The sequence below is a fragment of the Solanum pennellii genome, chromosome 1, assembly GCF_001406875.1.
Source record: "Solanum pennellii chromosome 1, SPENNV200".
In the NCBI taxonomy this organism is placed as follows: domain Eukaryota; kingdom Viridiplantae; phylum Streptophyta; class Magnoliopsida; order Solanales; family Solanaceae; genus Solanum; species Solanum pennellii.
Genome location: NC_028637.1, coordinates 82,702,021 through 82,728,417, shown reverse-complemented (window position 1 = coordinate 82,728,417; position 26,397 = coordinate 82,702,021). Strand labels below are relative to the sequence as shown.

The window sequence follows — 26,397 nt, the reverse complement described above, 5'->3', positions numbered from 1 at the left end:
ATGGATAATAAAATTATAAATTGTGCATGAATATTTGAATAAACATATTTGTATTATGATTATGTAATAAGATTTGAATGCTAAAATATAAGCCTGCTTATAATTGTTCATCTCTCAAGTTAACATTTTCCTTAGAAATAGTATCTTTTAAATTTAGTTTTCAAAAAAAATATTAATTTATATAAATTAAAATTCTAATTTAGGATGAAACATTCATATCACATAAATCATTGATCTTGTTACAAAATGTCTAATTTAGGATGAAAGTTTCACATCATATATATATTGTCATATAAAATATGTGTACGTGTGTGTGTGCGAGCGCGCCTACGTGTGTGTAGATTCCTAGCAACCAAGAATTTTTGATGTTTTTTTTTAAAGTCTTCTCATCCATTATTCCACAAGATTTACCATTTTGCAAAATATCTAACTATTTTTTTCATACTTTCAACTAGAATATCGATAAGAAGTACCTAGTTGATAGTGATGAAGATGCAATATTAATGGACATTTCGATATCTTTTATTGCACTAAAAAAAGCAAGCATTGAATTTTCGCAGGTTCCCTTTGAAAATTTTTCTCTAATGATAAGTTTTTTTTTCATTTTAATACATATCCAACAATCTTTTGATGAATAACTAAACAAAAATTTAATGTTAATTTCTTTTTGAAAAGAAGAAAATGATCTTCTATAAAGTGAAAAGATATGATATGTATGACAACAATATTTATATATGTCATGTCTATAATAATAATATAAACAACAAGAAACCTAGTGTAATTTGACGAAATGAGGTATGAGAAGAATAAAGTGTACACAAACCTTATCAACAACTTTGAGGTAAATTAGTTATTTTTGATAAACCCTTAGCTCCAAAAAGAAATACTCCAAAGAAGTGTGTTTGTGTGTATATATCTATATATAATTTGTGTTTGCGTCCGTGCGCGTGTGTCTATGTAAATTCCTAGCAAAGGATCAATTTTTTTTTATTTTTTTGAACGTTCTCTCAATAACTCCACACATTTATTCATTTTTAAAAATATCTAATTATTTTTTCATACTTTTGAATAGAATATGGATAAGCAGTACCAAGTTGATGGTGATGAGGATACATTATTAATGGACGTTCCGATATCTTTTATTGCACTAGAAAAAGCTAACACTGATATTTTTAAGGTTCGCTTTATTAAAGTTCCTCCAATTATAAGTTGTTTGTTTTTTTCCTTTTAATACATATATGAAAATATTTTGACTAATACATAATCAAATTCTAATGTTATTTCTTTTTTATAACAAGAAAAATGTTCTTCTCAAAAGTTTAAAGATTTGATATGTATCTCAACAATATTTAAATACTTCATGTGAATAATTTTACTACTACTAATAACAATAATAATAATAGACAACTAACATAGTTTTCACCCTATAGTCAATTTCAAAGATGTTTTCAAGCATTTGTTTTTTTAAATAACAACTTAGATTTCACAAGAACTCATTGGTTCTTGAATCAAACGTTTTCAAATGATAAACTATGATGATATTGATGTTTACTTGATGGTTTATGATGGAAAAATCTATGAACCCATATTTCTCTAAATTCCTAAATTTGACCTTATGAAGTGGGTTTGTTTAATATAAAAAATGATGATAGATTCATGTGTAGAATACTTTAGATTTTTGATTTGTATCATTATCTATGTCTAATCATGGTGAAGTGTTGGTGAATAGAGGAATTGTTATTATAGCCTCGACAGGGGAAAGTCTGACCTAATTTCATGTGAATGTAAAATTGATATAAAATTGTGATAGATTGATGTGTGATCCACTTATGGTGGAGGTGTTTATTTTCTTTGTACATTGTGATTATGTAGATGAAGGAATATGGTGTGGAAGTAAAGAATTATCATGAGATTTTATTGAGGAACGTGATGTAAAGCATGCGTGTGAAATGAAGGACAAAGTGATCAACTAATATAGAATGTGAATGCACTGTGATTGAAAGTATAATCATACTAAATACTATTGAATTGGTAGTCTTATGCATCTTATTCTTGTATAAATGAATGTAAAGTTATATGTGTCTTGAATTAGAAGGCTAGTGCATCCTCTTCTAGACTGGAATGTATTTTTATTTATATGTCCAAATGTATGAATTAATGAATGTCTAGTATCGAATAGATCTAGATATGGTGCCCTTTCAGTAAATGAATAAATGATTTCTAGACTATGTATTGGATAGGCAGACCTAATCTTGGTGCCCCTTTATGATGAGTCTATAACCCTATGTGAATGATGAACTTTGTATCGGTAGACCCAATATGTAAGGCAACCTTCTTGGAAAGTCAATGAGCTATCCTTAATGAACCTCGATCGGTAGACCTATTAGTTGTAATCCTTCTTAGTAGAAGTACTATGAGTTGGTAGACCAAATGTTGGTGCTTTATTTTTTTCACAAATGTGAATGAAACTAATCTATGGGAAATAAGGGTAAGCACCGAGTGGATATGGTTAAGATGGTGTCTCTATCAGGTGAGAGGCTACAGAACAATGTACATCCTGTGATATCCTCTAAATAAACAATTGATGTGTACTAGTTCTACGCTTTCAAAGTAGAAAAACTCTTTAGGGTGTGTGGGGATAGAACACCGGACTCCATGTTTAGCGTGCATGGACCCTGTCGGTTAATTCCTATTCCCATGATTTGGGATGTGCACTCTAGTTACTTGATAGGTACTACAACGTTCAGGTAGTAATATGAGATGTTATCTACACATGGCACGAGTATGCTTTAAAGGTGCTAGAGTGAGTTCCCTTAGTCTTCATGACTAATGTGAAGGTCCTCTAAATGAAGTTAATAATGAATGGTCGATTAATTGTCTCTACAATGTGATGTATGTTTCTCATATATTGATGAAATGAGTTACTTAGCATGTTATGTTGAAAAATAAAGGTTCTTGTCTAAATGTAGCCTTGAGGAAAACTTATGTGTGAAATGAAGAAGTAGTATGGACTGCCACTTTATGACTTACGTAAGGGTGACTTAGGGTAACTTTAGATAGAAGTACTACTATGATGAAATGATCTACTAAAGTATGTGCCCTTGTATTTCATGTTTGTACTAGTTGAAGTATGACTACTTAAGTTTAAAAGGGTAAAGGTAATGACTTGAATGAGATATTGTTAGTTGCGTGTTGGTTGTGACTTATGCTATGCCTTTACTGTTCAAGTGTTCATGAAGCTTTACAAAATGACATAAAAGCATGACTTTAGGCAAAATCTCCCTCGTTATCATATTTTTTCATGGTGATCATACTTAGGGCTTAATTGTGATAATACCATATTCTTTATGTTTTTAGTACAATGTGTAAGTTGAAAGTGCTAGGTGTATTCTCTAGTTAAAGACTTGGATCTCCATTCTCCAATACATGGTACATCCTCATGGATTCGAGGGAAAATAAATTCTTATGTTTGCTTTTTATGTAATAGATTCTTAGTAGTTTATTTCGATTGTAAAGGTTTGTGTCCTCATGAAATTTATTTGATGTCTAAGATTGCTATGTTGAGACTTAGTATTTCTTTGTTTTATAAACGAGTTTTCTATTTTTCACTTTACTGAGGAATGTTTATATTTCGCAGTATTTTTATTGCCTCTGTGATGAATGAATGCTAATAGGCTTGTATGAAATACCTTTATGCTCAAGTACGCCTTGTCACGACTCGCGGGTACTCTCGGGTCGTTACAAGGTGAGGCACTGTTCTCTTGGATAGTGGTAGTCTTGGCCTTTGGACTTGGTTTGATCCCCTTCGCTTGGCACTTTCCTCTTGGATGAGCCTCACTTTAACCCCATATCATTCGTAAATGACTTATTAACATCCGGGGAGTCATTTTTAGGATTTTTAGTCATACACTTAGGCTCTAGTTTAAACTATCATTTTGCCTGGAAGTTATAGATACTTCCAATCATGGCATCTTTTGCTTCCCAAGTATGTCTATCTATGGAGTGACTTTTACACAAAACCTTTACATAAGCGACTTGCTTAATTTTAAACCTACCAATAGATGTCCAATAATTTCAACTAGAACCTCTTCATAGGTGAGGCTATCCGTCACAACAACACTCTCTAAAGGTATTATCAAATCCATATCACCCACAATGTCCAAAGGTATTATCGAAGCCGGATCACCCACAAAGTCCTTCAAAAAGGAATGTGAAAGAGTGGGTAAACAACTGCTAATCTTGCTGCTAGCTATAACTCATAAGCAACATTACCAACCCTTTTCATGATTATGTAAGGACCTACATACTTGGGATTGGGCTTCCCTTTCTTACAAAATATCATCACCTATCTTCATGGGTAACAAATTTAGAAAACCAGTCAGTGATTTCCAGCTCTAAGTCCCTTCTCTTTATATGTGCATAGTAATTCTGATGATTTTGAGTTGGTTTTAGTATATATTTGCTAAAATGAACTTCCTCGATCAACTCATGATCCAAATCTCACCTTAATAATGTTGCATCTCCCACTTTGAATGACCAAACAAAGGACTTGTATCTACGCCCATACAATGCCTCAAAATTGCCCATCTGAAACTGGAATAAAAAGTATTTTTAAAGGTGATTCTATAAGAGGTAGGTGATTATCCCAAATTCTCTTTAAATCTAAAACGAATACTCTCGACATGACCTCTATGGTATGTATATCTACGGTTAAAATATTTTACCGAGATTTACTTCATTAACAAGCCCTTTTCGAAATAATTTCCAGAAATCAGAGGTAAATCGAGGACCCCCTATGTGTGATGATAAAGAAAAGGGAACCCCATGCAACCTTAGTATCTCACTGATTTGAAGTCTGGTAAAATCCTCAGCTGAATTTATAGTCTTGACAGCCAAGAAGTGAGTTTACTTATTGACTTTGTCCACTATCACACAAATAGAGTCATATTTTTGCGAGTAAGATGTGAACCCATAACAAAATCCATGTTTATCACTTCTCACTTTGATGTAGGAATGTTAATATATTAAGTCACACCTACTCATTTTTGATGTTATACTTTAACTTTTTGACAATTAGGACACTTAACCACCAAATCTATGATGTTTCTCTTTATGTTGTTGCATAAAAAGACTTCTCAGTGATTACGATACATCTTCGTTTAACTTTGATAAATATAATATGTGGAATTATGTGCTTCTGTAAGGATTTGCTTCCTCAAATCATACATATTATGAACAAATAAGTGACTTTAGTAACAAAGCACAAGATCACCCCTTTCAGAGAAAACTTCAACTCTTTGCTGATTAACTGAACCTTTCAACTGATATAATATAGGATCAGTATCCATTTTTAACTTAACCTCCACTACCAAGGAAGATTCTAACAAATTCTGAACTATCCCACGAGTGAACATCCTTGGCTAATTCTTTCTTCTCTTCTGGAATATGTGCTAGACTACCCATTGATACTCTGCTGAGGGTGTCAACCAATATATTTGACTTACTCTAATGATAGAACCTATACATGTCATAGTGTTTAGGAAATTCAATCCATCTCCTCTGATGAATATACAACGTTTCTGGTTGAACACATACTAGAGGCTCTTATGATATGTGAACAGATCAACATTAACACCAAACAAGTAGTGTCTCCAAATTATTAGGGATAACACTACAACTTCAATATCAAGGTCATGAGTCGGGTAGTTCTTCTCGTAGACCTTATGTTTTTAAGAATTAGCTATGACCTTAACTTACTGTATCAACACATAACCTGGCTAACCCTAGATTGATCACAATAAACCACAATAGCGTTTAACCAATTTCATAGAGTCAAGACAAGAGTTCTCGTCAACATGGTCTTCAGTTATGACAAGATTTTCTCATGCTCATCGGACCACTAAAACTTCACCTTCTTATCAGTAAACTTGGTTAATGGGGAAGCTATGGATAACAATCCTTCAACAAACCTCTGGTATTAACCAGCCAAATCCTAAAAACTTCTAATATTAGTTTAAGTGGTGGGTCTGATATAATTTTGTACTGCCTCATTTTTGTGAGAACCCACTCGGATCCCTTTGCAAGATACCACATGACTAAGGAAAGATACTTCAAAATTGATGAACTTAGCAAATATTTGGCGATCTTTGAGAATTTATTGAACAACTATCAGATGATTCACATGTCCTTCCTTACTCCAAGAATACATGAGGATATCATCGATAAAGACGGTGATTTAAAGTCCAAATAGTGTTTGAAAACCCTATTCATTAAGTCCATGAAAACTACAATATCATAGATTAGTATTAAAGACATAAATACAAAATTCATATTGTCTATATTGAGAACTAAAGGTTATCTTTGGGAATTTGTTATCTCTGGCTCTGTGATTATAGATGAATCTGAGGTCTATTTTAGAAAATAAACTATTACCCTGGGATGAGATACTTATTCTTCATTTTGACTATGTTCATATGACTATAATCAATGCATATTATGAGAGAATCGTCTTTCCTTCTAATGAACAATATTAGATCACCATATATAGAGATAGTGGGTCAGATGAAGACCTTTTATAAAAGTTCTTTATACTATCTTTTCAATTTCTTTAGCTTAGATTGAGACATTATGTAAGGAGGAATCAAGATAGGGTTGGTATATAGAAGCAGATTTACTCTGATGTTATTACCCTTTCGGGACTCTGGGAAGATCTTTTGAAAAAACATCTGCCAACACTTCTAGAAAATCATTTACGATTACGGCTGACTATAGAGTTGGGGTTTCAAAGTACTAATCCTTAACCAGATTAAGAAAATATATATACCCATTAGAAATCATTTTCATAAGATTAAGGTAATAGATAACATGACCAACATGAAATTATTTACTATCCTTCAACTCTTAGACTGTCTCATTCGTAATCTAAAATTGATATCCTAGTTCTGTAATCAACTGAGTCATAACAAGAATGTAACAGATCCATGCCAAAATGATATTGAAATCTATTATTTCTTACTCTACAAGGTTTGCTGTGGTAACTTTCTCAAAAATAGTGATAATGCAATTTCTGTATGCCCATCTACCTATAACTGGGTCACAACCTAGAGTAGAGACTCATAAGGATTCTGAAATAGTTTTGGGACTGACAAAATGTGTAATTCTATATAAGGGGTGAAAAAAGGAAAGTGTAGCCCATGGATGAAACGTTGCATAAAAATTCTAAATGGATGACTTGCAACAAACCATTGACCACATTAGGATAATCTTCTTTTTCCTCGCAAGCTTGAAGAGCATACAATGTTATATGACACTGACCACCATCTCAACTAGATGAAGCACCTAGCTGACTAGGGCGACCAGTTGAAGCTGCTGAAGTTGTAGATAGATACATGTTACCTCTTGCATTTTACTTGAAGAGGATCAATCATTCAACGTATGACCTGACTAACCACACCCAAAGAACCCTTCTATGCCTGCATGACTCTCTTTTGGATGATTCTTCAACACTTTTGACAAGTTGGGAAATTTTGGTTACGTGAAGCACTCCCTTGTGACTTAGAGTCTAATGCTCTCCCTTCCCCCTTTCTTATCATGTTGAAACATGGGGGACGAAGCGCTAGCTTATTAAATGTGTTGGGTTTGTAGACCTCTACTGAAACATTGAGCGATTTCTACTACGTGGCATCTTCTGAGAGTACTCATAGTTATCCATCCTAGTCTTATTGGTATCCTTGTCTATTTACCTACGTTTATCTCCCTCAACCTCCTGAGAATGAATCATTAGTTTGGATACATTCATATCTGTAAATAACATGGCCTTTCCGCACTAAGTATTCACCAGATCGGATACTTCAAACAAGAACTTGCTCATTTGTGCTTTTAAATCGTCAACCATATGTGGAGCATACCTGGAGAGTTGCGTGAACTTCAGCTTGTATTGTTAGACTACAATAGAACCCTACTTCATGTTTATGACTAATTAGTACTTAGCCTCCCTAAACAGTCTCGAGAAGAACCTATCCAAAAAAACCCAAGAAAAGTTGTTTTATGTCATAGGAGCTGCATCCGCACCCCAGTTGTCTTTCTATTATGTGAAAAAAATATGACCACATCCTTAAAATGGTAGGATGCCTAGTCCACCTTATAGGTACTATCACTTACATTACAAAAAAATCTTCTTGACCTCATTAATGAAGTTATGTGGTTCCTCATCTACCTGCAACCCTAGAACTTAGGAGGATTCATAAGCATAAAATCTCAAACCATGGTTATAGATAATCGACCTTCAAGGTTTTCCTAAACTAATGTATGTTGATTGTTTTAGTTGGATACGTGTCAGACAAAAGCTAGGTTGCGTTCTAGAATTTTGCATTTGTAACCTCATGTTTCAGGACTGGAAAAACTGTGTTAGCATTTTATGTATTAGTTTTACAAGGATGCATGATATAAAAGGCATAAAAATGGATTACAAAGGAGAGGTTGAATTACACATTCTGAACAATAAAAATAACAAAATAAGAGAAAATTCTTAGAACACCTAGTACCCTCTCCGTTATTGGTGTTGTACGCTACACACCCATGCAAGAACTAGTGCCTAGTGCGCATCTCAGACACCTAAGACTGTTGAACTGATTCTCTCATATGAAGTTTTTCACATCCCACGGCTACCCCATAAACGTATCACGATACCTATGATTATGAGTGACCCCAAGCTAACCTCTAATCTGGCAGACAAAAGGCATACTAAAAAAAATAAATAAGTAAATCATGTACTATGCGGAAGCTAAAAGAAGTGGATATTTTGAATGTGGAAAACCCAATTCGTCTAACTATTTGATATATCATAAGATATTTGTTATGACCAAACAACACTTAACAACTTGAGTTGAAACTAATATATTCTCTAAAAAGCGTCTAAAAGAATTGAGTTTCAAGGACATGCCCCTAGCTAACTCTATCAAGACTGAAAACTGAAATAAAGACTTAAAAGTAAAAAATGTGTATTGCCCTTGAAGAATGAGAAATCACCACTAAATTTGATGAATTCAAACTGGGAGTTGGACTAAGAGTGATCTGGATGCTTAACTTCTAAACCTATATTATAAAACAATGTATTACAAAAGTATGTGTCAGTACTTTGAATGAACAGAGCATGTAGGATGTGTGTATATATAAGCTAAACAAAGTAATAAATTATTTTGAAGCAAAATTAAACTAAACTGGGTGGAACGAACAAGTACTAATCGTGAAGCTAACAGGCTAAATTGTATAGTTATGTAAATGCTAAAAATATGTAAATGCAATAACATTCTGACAGTGGGAGGTTCGGTTAACCAACATAAACCATGTGAGCCCTTTTTAGGGGTATAGGGTTGACTATGGTTTGGTCACTTAAACGAATGCCGAACAAATAGGACTTATGAACTTATGTAGGCACGTTGATTTGGGACTTAAGGGTACCTGAACTCTAATCCAACTTAGTTCTAAGTCGATTCCCAGATGAATACGAGAAGCTTAAATGGAGTGAAATAATGAGTATCTCAAAGAACTAATATGCTAACTAAGAATGCAACATATATATAGTGAAGATTTGCATTCCAAACTTTGAGGAATGATTTAGTCTTATTTTCCTTGCATTTATGATTCGTGATATTTTATAAATTTACACAACCTAGTGTTCTTGGTTCTATTCATGTGACTATACTAATTCACGAACAAATCTTCAAAAGGTAGAAACCATAGATCTGAAAAGTTTATGAGATATAAAAGAACTAACTTAATTTAAGGGACCTTATAAGTCAAAGAAACCAAAAAGTAAGATCGAACATAAATGCTGATGAAAACTAAACATAAAATCTTTGGATTTCGGGGCTGAACATGAGGAAAACCTCTACATGTTCTTGGGAGAAATTATCGCCTCTTTGTAAGCTTTTCTTTTTAAGTTGGATGATATTAGGAAAATTAGGGTCCTAGGTTATTTCTAACTCGATTATAAGGGTTAGAGTGAGTAAACAAATGTAATTTAAGCATAAAATAACATTGGTTAACTGCATAACTTATAGGGGAAAAAAAATACCGTGACTTAAAAGATTATAGTCCTCTTTCACAGGCCCATTCATGGACTTTATGAAGCACCACGGGTCGTATGGGAAATCGTGGTTTCTCATAGAATTTGGGGTGGTACAGGGTCATTTTTTTAGAGGCGACTTAACGGACCGTGTGGGGTTTAACGGACAGTCTAGTGGTCTGTGGTCCCTCACAAGTCATTGGGTGGTTTTATTTGTTTTCAACGCCAACTTGGCAGCTCGTCTTGAGTTCCATGGACCTTGTAGTGTTCTTGTTCCTCCATCTTGTTATTGGGTGTGAGACACAATGAGGGTGCCACATAATGGTCTTATTCACGGCATATGCCCTGCTATGGGGTCCAGCGTTTTCCTCTTATTCAGTCTAAGGTGTTATAGTTTAGTGAAGTTTATTATGATTTCTACATTTCATTAGGGTGATATACTTTATTTTTCTATAATTCTATTTGTTATCGTTATCTGTGGGTTTTAGGTTTTCTTGTCTTGGTGGGAAAAAAAGAATGATATCAAACACATTTTTCAGTTCGCGACAATGTTTCAAACTATGTAGGAATGCATATCAAATATTTCGTATTATCATTTTTGTAATTCATGGTAGGGAGACATATGAAATTACATCATATAGGTTATAACTTCATTTAATGAAGTTGTGATTTTCAATTGGTGTTGTTCATTATGCTATGTGGTTGTTAATGAATGTTTGTATTTACTTGTTGTCTTGGGTACAACGCTGGTAGACTAACAATGAATGAATCAGATACCATATTGGTAAACTAATTATGCATGCTCGGGTACCATGTCGGCACACTAACAACCATAGTTTGGTTTCTATGAGAGTTTCATGTATGTGATTTTTAGTTCGTTGAGAGGACCCAATATTTTCATTGTGATCATGTGAGAGATGTACTTATACATTATTTGACCCAAGTGTTGTTGTTTCAAGACACGTGACTCAGAGTCTATGTGGTTGATAATTGTTGTTATGTTATACATTGTTCTATGTTACTATATTGTACATACCGTTTACATCCATATATTTGTGTCTCCATGTGATCCCACTAGTACTCTATGGTTTGTGTAGTGGTATCCATGTTCTTTTTCATGTTGAGTAAAAGACCTCTTTTGGCGGTTATTTCGAGACCTCTGTTGGGAAATATCTAATTTCTAGTCCAAGGGTGAGGTCCATCTTTCAGGATACCATGGATCCTTCTAAATCTTCTTATCCATTTATTCAGGCATAGGCTTATATGTTTTAGTTAATGTTCAGTTTGGAGGTTGCGTCTCAAGTTCAACTATTTAGAGTTTTGGTATGATGATTTTAAGTTATGGGGTAATTTTTGCGTCACTATTGTTTTAATTATCTAATTTAGTTTATATGGATTTAATTCTTTAGTAAATTAATTGTTTTCTATATTTTCTTACCAAGAGTTGGTTTTATTTATACAGTGTGGGTTAGTTTGGGTTAGTCTTTAATTCTCCAACAAGGTTGATTAGTGTTGGTGCCACTCACGACGGTTTGAGTCGTGAGAATATCATCCTCGTTAGGATGATATAATTTCATTTCAACATAGTTACGAAATTAAATTGATTTATCCATCTAAAATTAAAAAACTACATTTAATATTTGCTACTAAAATTTATTTTATCATACATTATAAGAGAATAATAAATTAATACGACATGGTATGCCAACTATAAAATCTATTGAGAGAAATTATTTGCTACTAGGGAATAAAGTTATAGTTTGATGACTTAATAGGAAAAATAATTAAAATAATTTTAGTGAAAAAAACATTCAAAATGAACATTACATAAATTTGCCTTTAATGCTACCAACCAAAAAAGTGTTCAAAGAAAAAAAAAGTAAAGACACTAAGTATATATATAGGTAGTTTCTTTTTACCCTAACTTTGCCTTCTCCGCCTTTTGTGTTCATTCTATCATACAAGATTCTTAATCCAGTTAATCGGCCACAAAAAAGATTGAGGTTTACACTTATGCCTTGTTAATTTCATTGATCTATCTGTGTGTGTTTATATATATATATATATATATATATCTTCTCTTATAAAATTATCTAGGATCTTTTTGTTTTTTCTTTTTCTTTGATTTTATTAATATTCTCTTATACTTTTACGTATTCATGTTCTAGTACATCTAGGGAGAATGAGAGAAGCTCGATCATTTTAAGTTTGACCAAATTTTAAAAGAAATAATTATTGATATGGTGGGAATTAGTTTTACTTGTTATAGATCTAAAGGTAGTAGCCACTTTTAACAATTTTCTTGGACTGAGAAGTTTTTTAAATTGATTTTCTCCAAATTTCTTAATTTGGTTTAAATTAAATTCAAATATAAGATAATTTTTTTGATCACTAATCTAATGAATCTTGAAAGAATTATGATTACAGTAGATCGAATTTCGATATTTTATATGGATCTATGCTTTACATATCTTTTCTCTCTTTATACCTACAATATATTTTTATTTTAAGAATGAAAGTTCTAATAAAAGTGATTTTATCATCTTTAGGTTTTACCATTAAAAGAGAAATAATTCTTTTTATGGGTAAAAATTAATTTAAATTGTTATAGATCTAAAGGTTGTGGGCGCCTTTAAATTTTTTTTTTAAAAAACAATGACTTTAAAAATTGAATTTTTTTTTTCAAAATATATAACGTTTTTCAAAAGAAAGTTTGATTAAGTCTAGTTTTTTAATGATACAACCAATGTACTTGGTAAATCGTTTGAACTTCATCACCACAACAATAACTATTCTTGTTCTTGAATCTATAAATTGATGGACAAACATATTTTATTTTGACTTTTTATGTGTATGCATTCTAGCACTTTGATTAAGTTCTTATGATATTACGTGACACATAAATATCATTACTAGCAAGCTTGATGTTTTTATATATATTTTTTTTTAAAAAAAGCTTTTCTATATCCATCTTACAAAAGATCTTTTTACTTGGTTTTTATTTTCTACCAGGATATGAATAACCAACACCAAATTTGTGCGGACGAAGATGCAATGTTAATGGATGATTTAGAGGTATGCTTTTGAAAAACATGTCTACTTATAAGGTGCTTAATTTTTCCTTATAAGCAATATACAATATTTTTTGATAGATAATTGAACAACTTTTTTATGATAATTGTGTTATGAAAGAAAAATAATTTTCTTCTCTAGGGTAAAAAATAATTCAATCATTTCATGACAACAATATATAAATACTCATACAAATTAAAAGAGGTTAAATATTTGATGTTAAGTTTTGTTGTAGATTGTAGTGATTGATAGTGATGGTAGTAGATGATGGTAGTTGTGGGGTATTGATTGTAATAGTTGGGAATGGTGAACAATGATGATGATGATTGATAGAGATGGAGTATGCAATAAATGAATTGAATTAATGAACTATAATATTTCAGAAACCTTTGAAGTGACATGTAAATTATATGAGATTTTGTTATCTAATCATTTATAACTATCAAGACTCAATAGATGGTTGCATCATAAAAAAAATTTAGTTAATGACTTAGGTTCAAACCTAAAAACATAGAGATTTAATAGTTTATATATGAATGATTAATGTTATATCTTTATTAATGCAAACATATGAGACATAAAAATTAATACTTGGTAGTAGCTACACACATGTACATATTTTTCTGTGTTGTGCAATATCATTAGTTAAATATGCATTATGTCAAAAATGATAAGTCTTCATAGACAACCTTTTTCTTATATATTTAATGCCTCGATTTTTCATAGTCTCAAGCTATGACATGACCAAACTATCTCAAATAATAACAACCATCATTGATCTAGTTACATAATATATGTTATTGATGAATACACAGTTTTTAAGCCTTTTTTTTCATTTTTGTATCATTTTGATCACGTTCTTAAAATATTACTTGAAACATAGTAAGCGAATAGTTCATATCTTTTTTTAGAACCTTCTTCATCACTTCATAAAAGTTTTAAAATTACAAAAGTTTTAACTAACTTTTTTAAATTTCCAACATGGATATGGATATGCAGGACAAAGTTGGTGGTCAAGATTCAACATTGATGGAAGTTCCCATACCTTTACTTGAATCTCAAGAAACAAAATATGATGTTGTTGAGGTAAGTTTTAGAAATCCAATTACAAGGTGTTAGTTTTCGTCCTTTTCTGATATGCACAAAATATTTTGATGGAATCTACACTAAATAAGGTATCCCTTTTCCTTAGGATTACTAGATAGATTAGGAATTGTAGTCAAAGCAGGAGACGAGCTACATATTCCAATAGGATGAAACTATTTATCACGAATTTAGTAATCTTAAGACTTATATGACCACGACCATCATGTATCTTCTTAAAAAGTGCATAACATTGATCAACATTCATTTTTTTATTTTATAAATTAGGTATTCTATCTCTTAGATTATCTTCTTAAAATGTTACTTGATATATCCACACAAACGTGTAGAAAACCATGCATTATTTCACACAACTTTTTGTTCTACTAAATATCTAACTAATTTTTTCTTATTATCTTTTAGAATATGGATAAACAACGAAAAGATGGTGATGATAAGGATGCAATATTAATGGAAGTTCCAACATATTTTATGACACATGATGAATCAATAGCCGATGTTTTAGAGGTATGATTTTTAAGAGTTTCTCCAATTATAAAGTTTTAGTTTATTTTCTTACAATTCATTTAAAAAAATATTTTTATGGATTCTTGAGTAACTTTTAATGCGAATTGTGTGATAAAATAAAGAACAATATTCTTCTCTATATCAAAAAAAAAAAAGACTTGTATTCCAACAACATTTTTCAAATATGTCATACATCTAATAATAATTTAAATATGTACTCTTTCCGTTTAAATTTATATGATTTAGTTTGACTAAAAACAATTATGGCAAGACTTTAATATTTAGGTTCCAAAATCATCCTTACAAATATGAAGTTTTATACATAATAGTACCTTTATGAATATTTTGCCAAATAAGGTAAAACCAACATGGTAAATGGTAAATAGTCTAATTAAATATTTTCAAATTACACACATATGTTATATTTTTAGACTGATTTAACAAAGTGTTCCATATAAAATGCAACACATGGAAAATTGATTCTTTGATGCTTAATTTTTGTTTTTAGCTTTAGATCATGACCGACGACACTAGCATACAGTTTGAGTGTCTACAAATCGAAACTATTATAGTAACCCAACCAAGGGTTAGGGTCATGTCCCAAGGGAGTAGTAGTGAAGGTAGTAGCTACTTCGAATTCCGTTCTATATAATGAGAGTTTAAGACATATTCAAATATTAACACAATTAATTTGTGACACAAAATTGTCAATTATTGAAAGGGGTTTTGTCACAAGTAGTAGAATAGAAAAAATATAAAGGAATTCAAGTATGGTAGAGAGTTCTTGGGGTGTGATCTCTATATGTAAAGATAAAAGTGGTGGATATATGATTTCTGTGGCTAATTTGGCAGGACAATGGTGACTAGGCTAAGCTTTAGGTGAATGCAAGTTCCTTCTTGAGAACTTACCCCATATCAAATGGTTTCCTCTCGGACACCTACTCGTCTAAACTATCTAGCCTATGCCTTATCCAAACTCGCTCTTTCAATAAAGGTGCTTGGGTATGGAGCTAGGGCTCACCCTCTTGCGCATATCGACCCACTCCTTCGGAGATCAATCTAGTGGTCTTAGTTTCACGACTTCTTCCTCGAGAAAGCAAAAAGACATTGGTTAGTTTTGTTTTTGAAACTATAAACCCATAATTGCTAAATCACACCCCAAGAAAAGGGGGTTATTAGCCACATATCAAGTAATAATCAAATATGCTCAAAATGATAATGAAATCAAGTGGGTATTAGAGATTACACCTAAAAAGTAGCAAAGCTAGGTAAATGGAGAAGACCCACTTCCAAAATTAGAAAATGAACTTCTTTCAGCAAGCTTCCACAAAGCCCTCTCAAAATTTAGAGAAAACTTATAAAAAAAATTTCTAAAATAAAATATCAAGTGTAAAATTGTTTTACGCTCTAATTTACTATATCTAAATAATAAAAGAGGTCAATATTTATAGACTTCAGAATTGTACTGGAAAATCTTTTTGGAGCAGTTAGTCATTATTCGCTGAATCGCCCTTTTTTGAGTTTATCGCCATTTGCATGATTCCTTCCTTATATATGTGTTCTGGATCGATCGGCGGTAATATTCTGCTTCATGGAACTGATCGACGAAGATTCGGCTGATTATTTTTGTCACCTTTTGATCCACTTCCTTCAGGCTCACTTGCTATGACAGAAGGAAAAAACTTTTCTATTTGGCAGATCGCCAAGTGTGCTTGGCGATGCACACCTTTGTATCTTCAGCTCTTTTTTTCCCTTTTTTTCCTTTATACGCCTAAGTGTCCATGCTCCTACCAAATCCACAAATACCTAAAACTTAGGAGTTTTTATCGTAAATTGAGATAAAATAAATAATCAAGGACCTTATATGCATAAAATAAGGCCATAGATAAGTCCAATTTGAGGACTCATGAACACCCCCAACTTAATCTTTTGCTTGTCCTTAGATAAAATTAAGTTCATCCGTTTAAGTAAGATATCTCAAATAGTGCTACACAAAACGCAATTGTTAATACGCACAACAAGACTTAAATTACTCATGCATACCTCAGTTGTATATTCAAAGATTCAAGTTGTGACACACCATTACCAAAGATTCTCGAGCTCACAATACTGTCTTCTAATAAAAGTTCATGCTCAACAAAAGTATCTACATGACCTTACACAAAGAATGATTCCATTTTCATACACGTAGATTTATTAACTTAAGGTCATGTATCTGATGCAATACTCACACTCACAAAGAGGGGGTACAATGCATGTTTTCACCCATAGGTTTGCCCTTATTTTCCAATTGACTTTCGTTTCGTTCAATCAAGATAAAAAATGTGTTTCTAAGAAATTTAATGGGGGCTGAGTACAAAGGTATGGTCATTTAGGCTCGATGGATTTTTTCTCAATGAGATGTGAATTTCTCAACACATCTTCTTTGTTAATTGATAAATCCTTAGTCAAGTGCCTTTAAGTCATTGTTTCATTCTTCTCCATGGATTGCTTGGAAATCTGATTTCTCTTTGTGCTTTTATTCCACAACCTTCTTATTCATTCTTCTCTTTTTGTTTCCTTTTTTCATGTATGAAGGGTTTCCATTTCTACGCAATACCATTGGTTTGTGAGACTTTTCCTGCACTTCTTGACATTTCCTTTCCCTTCTTACCACACCCCCAACTTAGGCTTTGGCCTATGTTGGTTATTCACTTATATTACATATCAAGTGGATTATACGTGATGGATACCATAAGGTCTTGGTGTCATAAATTTTTTCCAAAGAAGAGGTAAGGCTCAAAGGGTGTTCAACTGAGTTTCACACGCTCACGGTATACGCCACAGAAGAGGTATATGTCAAAATTGGCTTAGACTCTTTGATTAGAGCCTAAGATCATCTCAAGAGGACACCTTTCTAAATAAATCAGACTAACTAATTGGGAAATTTCTACGTTTATTCATCCAAGGTTCAAAGTAAGATCATCACAGAAAACATTAAAACTTAGGTAAAATAAGACAACAATTTTTTGCTGGTGTGCAATGGTCGTTGCAAAAGAATCACTTCAATAATAGGTTAATGACTGCGAGATGCTAAGAGTTCACATATTGGCTATGTAACTTCATTCATTTTTGTGGTACCCGTACATTCGTGTTTGTTCGATTGAGAGCACCTTTTAAGTTATCGGTATGATTTAAACCAATACTTAAATTTGTACAAAAACAACCACTTTCATCACAAGAGGGGCAAATTTTCGAAAGTAAACTTTTTGAAGGGTAAAAATTATTTTGAAATTAAGACCCCAAAAAGCGAGCCATAAGCTCAACAATCCACAAAAATAAGATTTTAAAACACAATTTCAAAAAGACAACCCATCTCAAAACATGCAAAAATTCAGCTTAACAAAACAAGGTGGGCCTCACCCTACTACAATAAAAAGCAGTTGTCCTCAAGTGCAGTTCATATGGTACACAGAAGTTAATTCAAAGTTATATGGAAGAGAGAGTAAGGAAAGAAATCCTGTTCAAGTTGTTTTTCCGTGTGTTGGTGTGTTTCCCCCTATTGAAGATAGCAGGGTGTTTACTCCTGATAGAAACTAGTACTGCTGCCCCCCATCAAGATTTGTTCTATCTCATTGGTTCCTTGTCAGCAGTATGAGGTGTGTCCTCAGTGATGTAGCTTTTTGTAAGAGTCCATGTTCATGTTTAGTCACTCGCCGAGACATAAGGATGGACTTCACCTACTCTGTTTACGTTTTCATTATCGTGATCACATCCTTTTATGTTGCATCTTATCAATGGTTCTTTAGTTACGTTTGCACACACCCATTTTTGCTTGAAGTTCATCAATAGTTGTTTTTAGTGGTATAACAACAATAGTCAGAGCAATCTCGATCATTCCTACAATAGAGGTTTCTAGGGCAACTATTCGATGATACGGAGTCTGAGCAAGTTCTTTTATTCTGTAAAGCATAGCTTGTGTGACGTAAACGTGACGTGCGATGATAGCGGTAAGTTTATTTCTAATCATAGTAGGAACTTTCCATGTTGTACTAGTTGTATGGTCTTTTGAAACCGCTCCCTTTAACCTGTTCTCCTACTGATCCTAAAGGTATTCTGCTTCGATTCTTCTAATGTCGGTGAATGATGTAGGAGTGATTAACATATTCCTTTGAGCTTCTTTAGGTACTTGAGCTTTTTGCACAATTTAGTGATCAATACTGGGAAAGAAATTGATGTTTTGCATCATTTTAAGATCATGAGGATCTCAAAATTTATGATCTCCCCCAAATTGAATTGAATTATGTCAATAAAGCATCCTAGGCATGCGGCCCTTGCAGGCTGTATGATAGATTCATTTTGTGAAGGCATGATTNTGGTGTGTTTCCCCCTATTGAAGATAGCAGGGTGTTTACTCCTGATAGAAACTAGTACTGCTGCCCCCCATCAAGATTTGTTCTATCTCATTGGTTCCTTGTCAGCAGTATGAGGTGTGTCCTCAGTGATGTAGCTTTTTGTAAGAGTCCATGTTCATGTTTAGTCACTCGCCGAGACATAAGGATGGACTTCACCTACTCTGTTTACGTTTTCATTATCGTGATCACATCCTTTTATGTTGCATCTTATCAATGGTTCTTTAGTTACGTTTGCACACACCCATTTTTGCTTGAAGTTCATCAATAGTTGTTTTTAGTGGTATAACAACAATAGTCAGAGCAATCTCGATCATTCCTACAATAGAGGTTTCTAGGGCAACTATTCGATGATACGGAGTCTGAGCAAGTTCTATTATTCAATAAAGCATAGCTTGTGCGATGTAAACCTGACGTGCGATGATAGCGGTAAGTTTATTTCTAATCATAGTAGGAATTTTCCATGTTGTATTAGTTGTATGGTTTTTGAAACCGTTCCCTTTAACCTGTTCTCCTACTGATCCTTAAGGTATTCTGCTTCAATTCTTCAAATATCGGTGAATGATGTAGGAGTGATTAACATATTCCTTTGAGCTTCTTTAGGTACTTGAGCTTTTTGCACAATTTAGTGATCAATACTGGGAAAGAAATTGATGTTTTGCATCATTTTAAGATCATGAGGATCTCAAAATTTATGATCTCCCCCAAATTGAATTGAATTATGTCAATAAAGCATCCTAGGCATGCGGCCCTTGCAGGCTGTATGATAGATTCATTTTGTGAAGGCATGATTGAGCTACTGATAAAACCAAAACCAATATCGAGCTNTTCGAGCTACTACATTTAGTCTTTTCTTTTTATTTATTGTGCCAGCCCTTAATCAATTTAGGGTATCATATGAAATTAGGGGAGCTAACTAATCTTTCATGTTATCCAGTGATATTGCTTTTGATAGGTGTTTGCATGCTTCCTCCATGCGTTTAGGACGACCTAAGATAACACTAATACTGTCGGGATCATACTGGACAGCCGTCCCCCGTACTAATACAGAATTGATTGGCTTAACTATTTCTACATGTTTCATTACCAATTGAATCAGAGATTTATATGATGTGTAACACTCCCGAACAAGACTTGAAATGGTTGACCCATACGACTTAGTGAAAACCTGGAAGTGATGACACTTCTGTGTGCTCATAATTTCAGGATATATATCCATCACCCCATCTATGGATAAGAGTTTTCATCAAGAATAATTCTGAACCCATCATCCTTTGCCCTATTTAATGATTTTGGTTGGGGAATCGGGATATCTTTGCCATTTCTACTTGAAGTAAGTATCTTCATTTTGGCTCACTCTGTGCATATCCGTGTATTTTTATGTACCCCCAGTTGCTTTTCCTTGAGGAGGTGTTAGTTTTTCTATAACTTTAGATCTGGCTATACCTGCAATCATAATAAGATTCAGATGTTATTAGTAGGATTCAACTGGGCTTTGGTTGATATGTAAACAAAATTTGTTTGGGAAACTATATATAATATTCAGCGACTCTAACTCTCTATGTCGACTGTTAAACGCAGTCTATGTGCAGACTGGGGCCATTTATAACTCAATCAGTTTTAATGACCACCGAGTGTCCCGGTGGGCCATATCTTGCTCGCTAGACTAGCTGATGCTTTATTTGTAACTCTAATTTCCTTAAATCGACCTTGTAGCCCTTCAAGGAGAATTTACAAAATTCTCTACTCAACTGCTAGTTGTGTCCACATAACTGTCGCCTAGAGTATTCAAATTTCTATCATTCCCATATCAGAAAGTTTAGCATACCTTACTTGGGAAAAATATATCTCGAGATAGAAAATATCATAATTGAAGGAGGGTCATGTAGAACAAATCTTTGCTACTAATCTGATGAAAATTTAGGCGATAAGCGGCAGATAGATCTAGATTCAAGCAATAATAATTCAACTTCAAATACTTATGAGATACCACCGTTTTGTAAAGATTAAAATCCAGAATGGTAGTAATGTAAAAATTGTGGAGAATTAAAGGCAGTGATTTTATACAACATTTTCATATCTGATTCCGTTGGTCACGTAAGTTGAAACTCTGCTCAGCTAATTGGGGATACGCCAAGCGATTTTCTTTTTTCGCTGAGTCGTACACAACCTCCAGCTTATTTGTAGAGTTAAAAAGCGGACATTATCTCAATCAACAATCAAGTGGGCTCTTTGCCAACATAATTTATGTGCCACAAACCGTTTCCTTCAGAAGCCCTCCACTCATGAATCTACAAAATCAAAACACCCTTAATTTAAATAAGATATTTAAAATACTTAAAGGGTTTTGGGTTGCCTCCTTAACAATGCCTTAGTTAACGTTATGGCACGACGCCAGTCAACCTTTATTCTTCTTCTTCGAGTTCACCCATGCTGTAGTTAGGCGAGCCTCTCGCGAATGTTGGATGACGACATGGTATAAACTCAACAATTTTATCATCTTGATGTTGAATGATTATATTTTTTGGGTTGTTGTGTCATACAACATTTCTATGTTATTTTTCAGCTCATTCACCATTTTATCTTGTGTTTCTATCTCCTTCAGTCGCTTGGATAGATTGTCTACTTAAGCTATAAGTGAACCCCACTCGTAGTTTTCTTCATTTCCTTTATAAGTTATAGCTATATTATTAAGGGTTTGGGCTACTACTTTGTTGGGGTGAAGGAGTTTACCTCCCGGTAAACGTTGATCGATGATACTTCTAGTTTCGGTCCTAATACCTCAGTATAAGCATTCTAGTAAAACCTTGTTGGTCATCCCCTTAAATGGGCATGGTTCTAATACTTTTTAAAACTACAACCACATTTCCTCAAGAGTCTCATCCTCTACATGCTTAAAGGTATGAGGAGATGGTCTGGGTGAAGTCTGCAATTGTTTTCCATTCTTGTTACTCTGAGTAAATAAACAATCACACAAAACAATGAACCACAAAAAAAAAAAATAAGTAAAAGCTACGTTACAAAGAACTAAAAACTATAAGTAACTACATTTTTACGTGACAACACTCCCTGGAAGTGGCTCCATTTTTATTCTTTGATGCTTTTTTTTTTAATTTTAGCTCGTGATCAATGACACTAGTGTATAGTCTCAGTTTCTACGAATCGAAGCTAGTATAGTAACCCAACCAAGGGTTGGGGTCGTGTCCCATGGAGTGGTAGTGAAGGTAGTAACTACTTAGAGTTTCGTTCTAAATAGTGATAAATTAGGACATTTTCGAATACAAAAACAAACAAATTTAATTTGTGACACCAATGTGCCAAATATTGATAAGGGGTTTTGTGACAAGTAATAAAATAGCAAAAAATTAAAAGGAAGATAAAATAAAAGAGAGAGAGAGTTCTTGGGTGTGATTGCTATATATTAAGATAAAAGTGGTGGGCGTATGCTTTAGGTAGCTAATTTCGCAAGGCAATGGTGATTAGCCTATGCTTTAGGTGAAAGGAAGTTCCTTCTGAGGAAATTTACCCCATATCACATGGGTTCTTCTCAGAGACTCACTCGTCTAAACTATTCATCCTACGCCTTATCCACACTCACTCTTTCGATGGGAATGCTTGAATATGGGACTAGGGCCACCATCTCTCACTTAACCACATGTCAACCCACTACTTTGGAGATCAGTCTAGTGGTGTTAGTTTCACGACCTATCTGTCGAGTAAGCCAAAATACATGGGAAGTTTTGTATTTAACGTTACAAACCTATTAGGTTAAACCACAACCACTAGGTGAAATCACCATTAAAATGCAATCTAAGCTACAATCTAGTAGGACCCAACAAATTAATCAACCCATAATTTCTAAATCACACCCCAAAAATGAGTTTTTTTAGCCACACATCAAGTAATAATGAAATATACTTAAAATGATAAAGATATCAAGTGGGTATAATACATTTAATATTAAAAGTAGAAAAAAGGTAAATGAAGAAGACCCACTTCCAAAATTGGAAGAAGAACTTCTTTCTTCAAGCTTCCACAAAACCCTCTTTAAACATGAGAGAAAACATAAGAAGAAAGTTTCTAAAATAAAATATCAAGTGTTTTGCTCTATAATTTTCTTTATCATAATTAAAGCGTTCAATATTTATAGACTTCAGAATTTTGCTGGCGAATCTTTTCAGCATAGTTAGTTGTGAATCGTCGAATGATTCAGCAAATCACCCTTCGTTCAGTTCGTCACCGGTTGCATGATTCCTTCCTTGTCCTTGTGATCTTTATCGGTGGGCGATAATCTTCTATTTCGCCGAACTGATCAGCGAAGCCCCAATTCATGGCTCACTTGCTGTAACATAAGTCAAAACTTTGCTATTCGACGGATCACCAAGTGTGCTTGGCGATGCGCACCTTTGCATCTTCAACTCTTTTTCTCCATTTTTCTTTCATTTTGCGCTTAAGTGTCCATGCTCCTATATAATCCACAAATATGTGAAACTTAGGTGTTGTATGAGATATCGAGATAAAATAAACAATCGAGGATACTATTTGCATTAAAATAAGACCCTAGATGAGTCTAATTTGAGGACTCGTCAAGTATATGACTAATAATATTTTAAATAATACTTTTAAACGTTATTTAATAAGCCTAAGTTCTATTTTACAATTGTGCCATTTCTTAGTCAAGCCCTAAATTAATGTAATTAATGATAAGTTTTTCAAGATAATTTTAATCCATATAACATTATTTATTTTTGTGAGAATATAGAGGACTAACTAGCACACAACACAAACAAATAACAGAGAACAAAAAATAATATAAGGATTTAATGAAGTTCAACGAGGCCTAATCCTCTAAGAAGAAAGAAAGGGAGTTCACCACTATGAAATAAAAGAAGTATTTTAAGTTCCAAATCTATTTGATCAAAAGGTTTTCTAAACCAAAAGGGATTATGAGTATTCTAAAATACACCAAGAAAAAATTCATATCACAATGAACAGTTATTATAGAATTGATGCCGATGATGCGTGAAGAATGTTTTTATTTTTCAAAGTGAATTTGTTTTCGAGTATTAAAAATACAAAAAATATTTTTTTTTCAAATTCAAACCATACATTACTTAGAAAATTAGTATGGTATGACCTCGGTACAAAACCCGTGTGGTTATGAAGGAAATAAAACATATATATTTAATTAGACTCACCACATATGGAAGTCTTTTGAACTCTTTATATCAATACAATAAATAATAGATTAATTGACAACCATTTGAGATAAAATGATAATATGAAATCAAGTTCAAGCTTTGTCTCTACTTGCAATTTGGTTTTTTAAATTGTATTTTTGGCATATAATATAATACTCCCATAAGTTATGAAAACTATCAAATGTATCCCAATTTTTTATTTTTACAATCATACCACATAAAACAAACCTCCGGACAAAACTTAAAAGAACAATACAATATAAAAAAAGTTATTTAAAAAAATACAATATTTATTGTTCAAAGTTTATTTTGTTTAATGAAAAGATAATATTAAAAATGAGTTGTAGTTAACTTTAATTTATTAACTCTTTAATAAAATTGACCGTGGTTAATAGAATTAGTAAATATATCATCATGTTCACTTTTTGTATATATTTCATTAGTCCATCCGTATCCTTGAAAAAAATTCTTTAGTGGTATCATTATTCTTTATATATGAAAAATAAATTTGTGGGTCAATATTGGTATTCGAAAAATCAGAAATCCTAATATGAAATTATCAAATTAAGTTTTTTGGAGAATTTGAGATTTCATCTCATAATTTTTAATCACGAGATGAAATCACTTATCCAATTTTCATCTAAATGCCTACTAACTAAACATGGTAAATTTGATGAAAATTGAACAAACTTTGAATTAACATAGAGCACTTGACTTACTATTATTACTCTCCTAAAACTATGTTATAAATAAATATGTTAAAATATAAATTAGTTTGTGTGACCATTGAAACTATAATTTCTTTACAAGAATAAAAACAAAATTAATGTGAAGATGCTAGAAAAGTTTCTAAAAAGTTTGAGTTTCTCATGAAAATCATTGCACTTGTATTTGAAATCATAAGACTTATGGAAAAACAACTATTTCTTTACCTTTGATATTCTATTACAACTTCGATTAATTTCACATTTTCTACTAGAGAATGGATAGGCACCATGAAATTGCTCGCAGAAATGCAATAATGGCTATCCCCATATCTTCTATTGCACCACAAGGTGGTGTCTCATTGGTAAGATTTGAAAAATTTTCTCGATTGTTTAACATACTTATTATAAGGTGTTTAGTTTTTTTTTTCAATTAAGAGATGTACTTAAATGTTTTGATCTATTCGGTAATAACTTTTTTATTTCATATTTTCTTCTAGAAAATGGATAAGCATCACAAAGGTGATCGTATAGATGCAATAATGACAGTTCCTCTATCTTCGATTGCACCACAAACTGGTTTTTCATTGGTAAGCTTTAAAAAAATCCTTTACTCTTTAATATACTTATTATAAGGTTTTTAATTTTTTTTCTAGTAAGACATGTACACAAATCCTTTGATTTGTTTGGTAATAAATTTTTAAATATTAGTTATCTTATGGAAGAATGACAAAAAAATCCTCCAGCAAATAATTTAGGTCGCATAACAACAACGACAACATTTAACTATATCTCAATCAAAATTAAAATAAAATAGGTTATGTGAACCCTCAATTCTGTATTTTAACTAAACGAATTGGCCTATAGTGACATAAATAATAATAAAAGTAAAGTAGTAATTTAAATACATATAGATAATAGAACTAGTGGTATTAGTATTAGAAGTTCTCTAACATGTTTGACGTCTCATTTAATTTTTATGATTATATCTAAGACATCAAAGTTTGAAGGGATAAATAAATGATAAATTGTTTATGAATCTTTGAATAAACATCTCTATATTATGATTATCTAATAAGATTTGAATGCTAAAATATAAGCCTGTTTATAGTTGTACATCTCTCGAGTTAACATTTTTGTACATCTCTCGAGTTAACATTTTCCTTAGAAATAGAATCTTTTTAATTTAGTTTTCAACAAAAATATTAATTTATATAGAATAAAATTCTAATTTAGGATGAAACTTTCATAGCACATAAAATTATTTATTGAATCTTAATAGATGCATAAGCACAACCATCATTGATCTTGTATGTATATATATATATATATATATATATATATATATATAA

General features: G+C 32.5%; 1 protein-coding gene across 1 annotated transcript in view; it reads left to right on the top strand.

Moving 5' to 3' along the window:
- LOC107001160 overlaps window positions 1-26,397 on the top strand; it is a 38,260-nt gene that overhangs the window by 9,366 nt on the left and 2,497 nt on the right. The window contains exons 4-9 of the mRNA XM_015199313.2: window positions 1,088-1,177; window positions 13,079-13,141; window positions 14,138-14,224; window positions 14,645-14,749; window positions 25,321-25,410; window positions 25,546-25,635. Coding sequence (XP_015054799.1) covers window positions 1,088-1,177; window positions 13,079-13,141; window positions 14,138-14,224; window positions 14,645-14,749; window positions 25,321-25,410; window positions 25,546-25,635 — 525 coding nt within the window. The remainder of the gene's footprint in view (window positions 1-1,087; window positions 1,178-13,078; window positions 13,142-14,137; window positions 14,225-14,644; window positions 14,750-25,320; window positions 25,411-25,545; window positions 25,636-26,397) is intronic.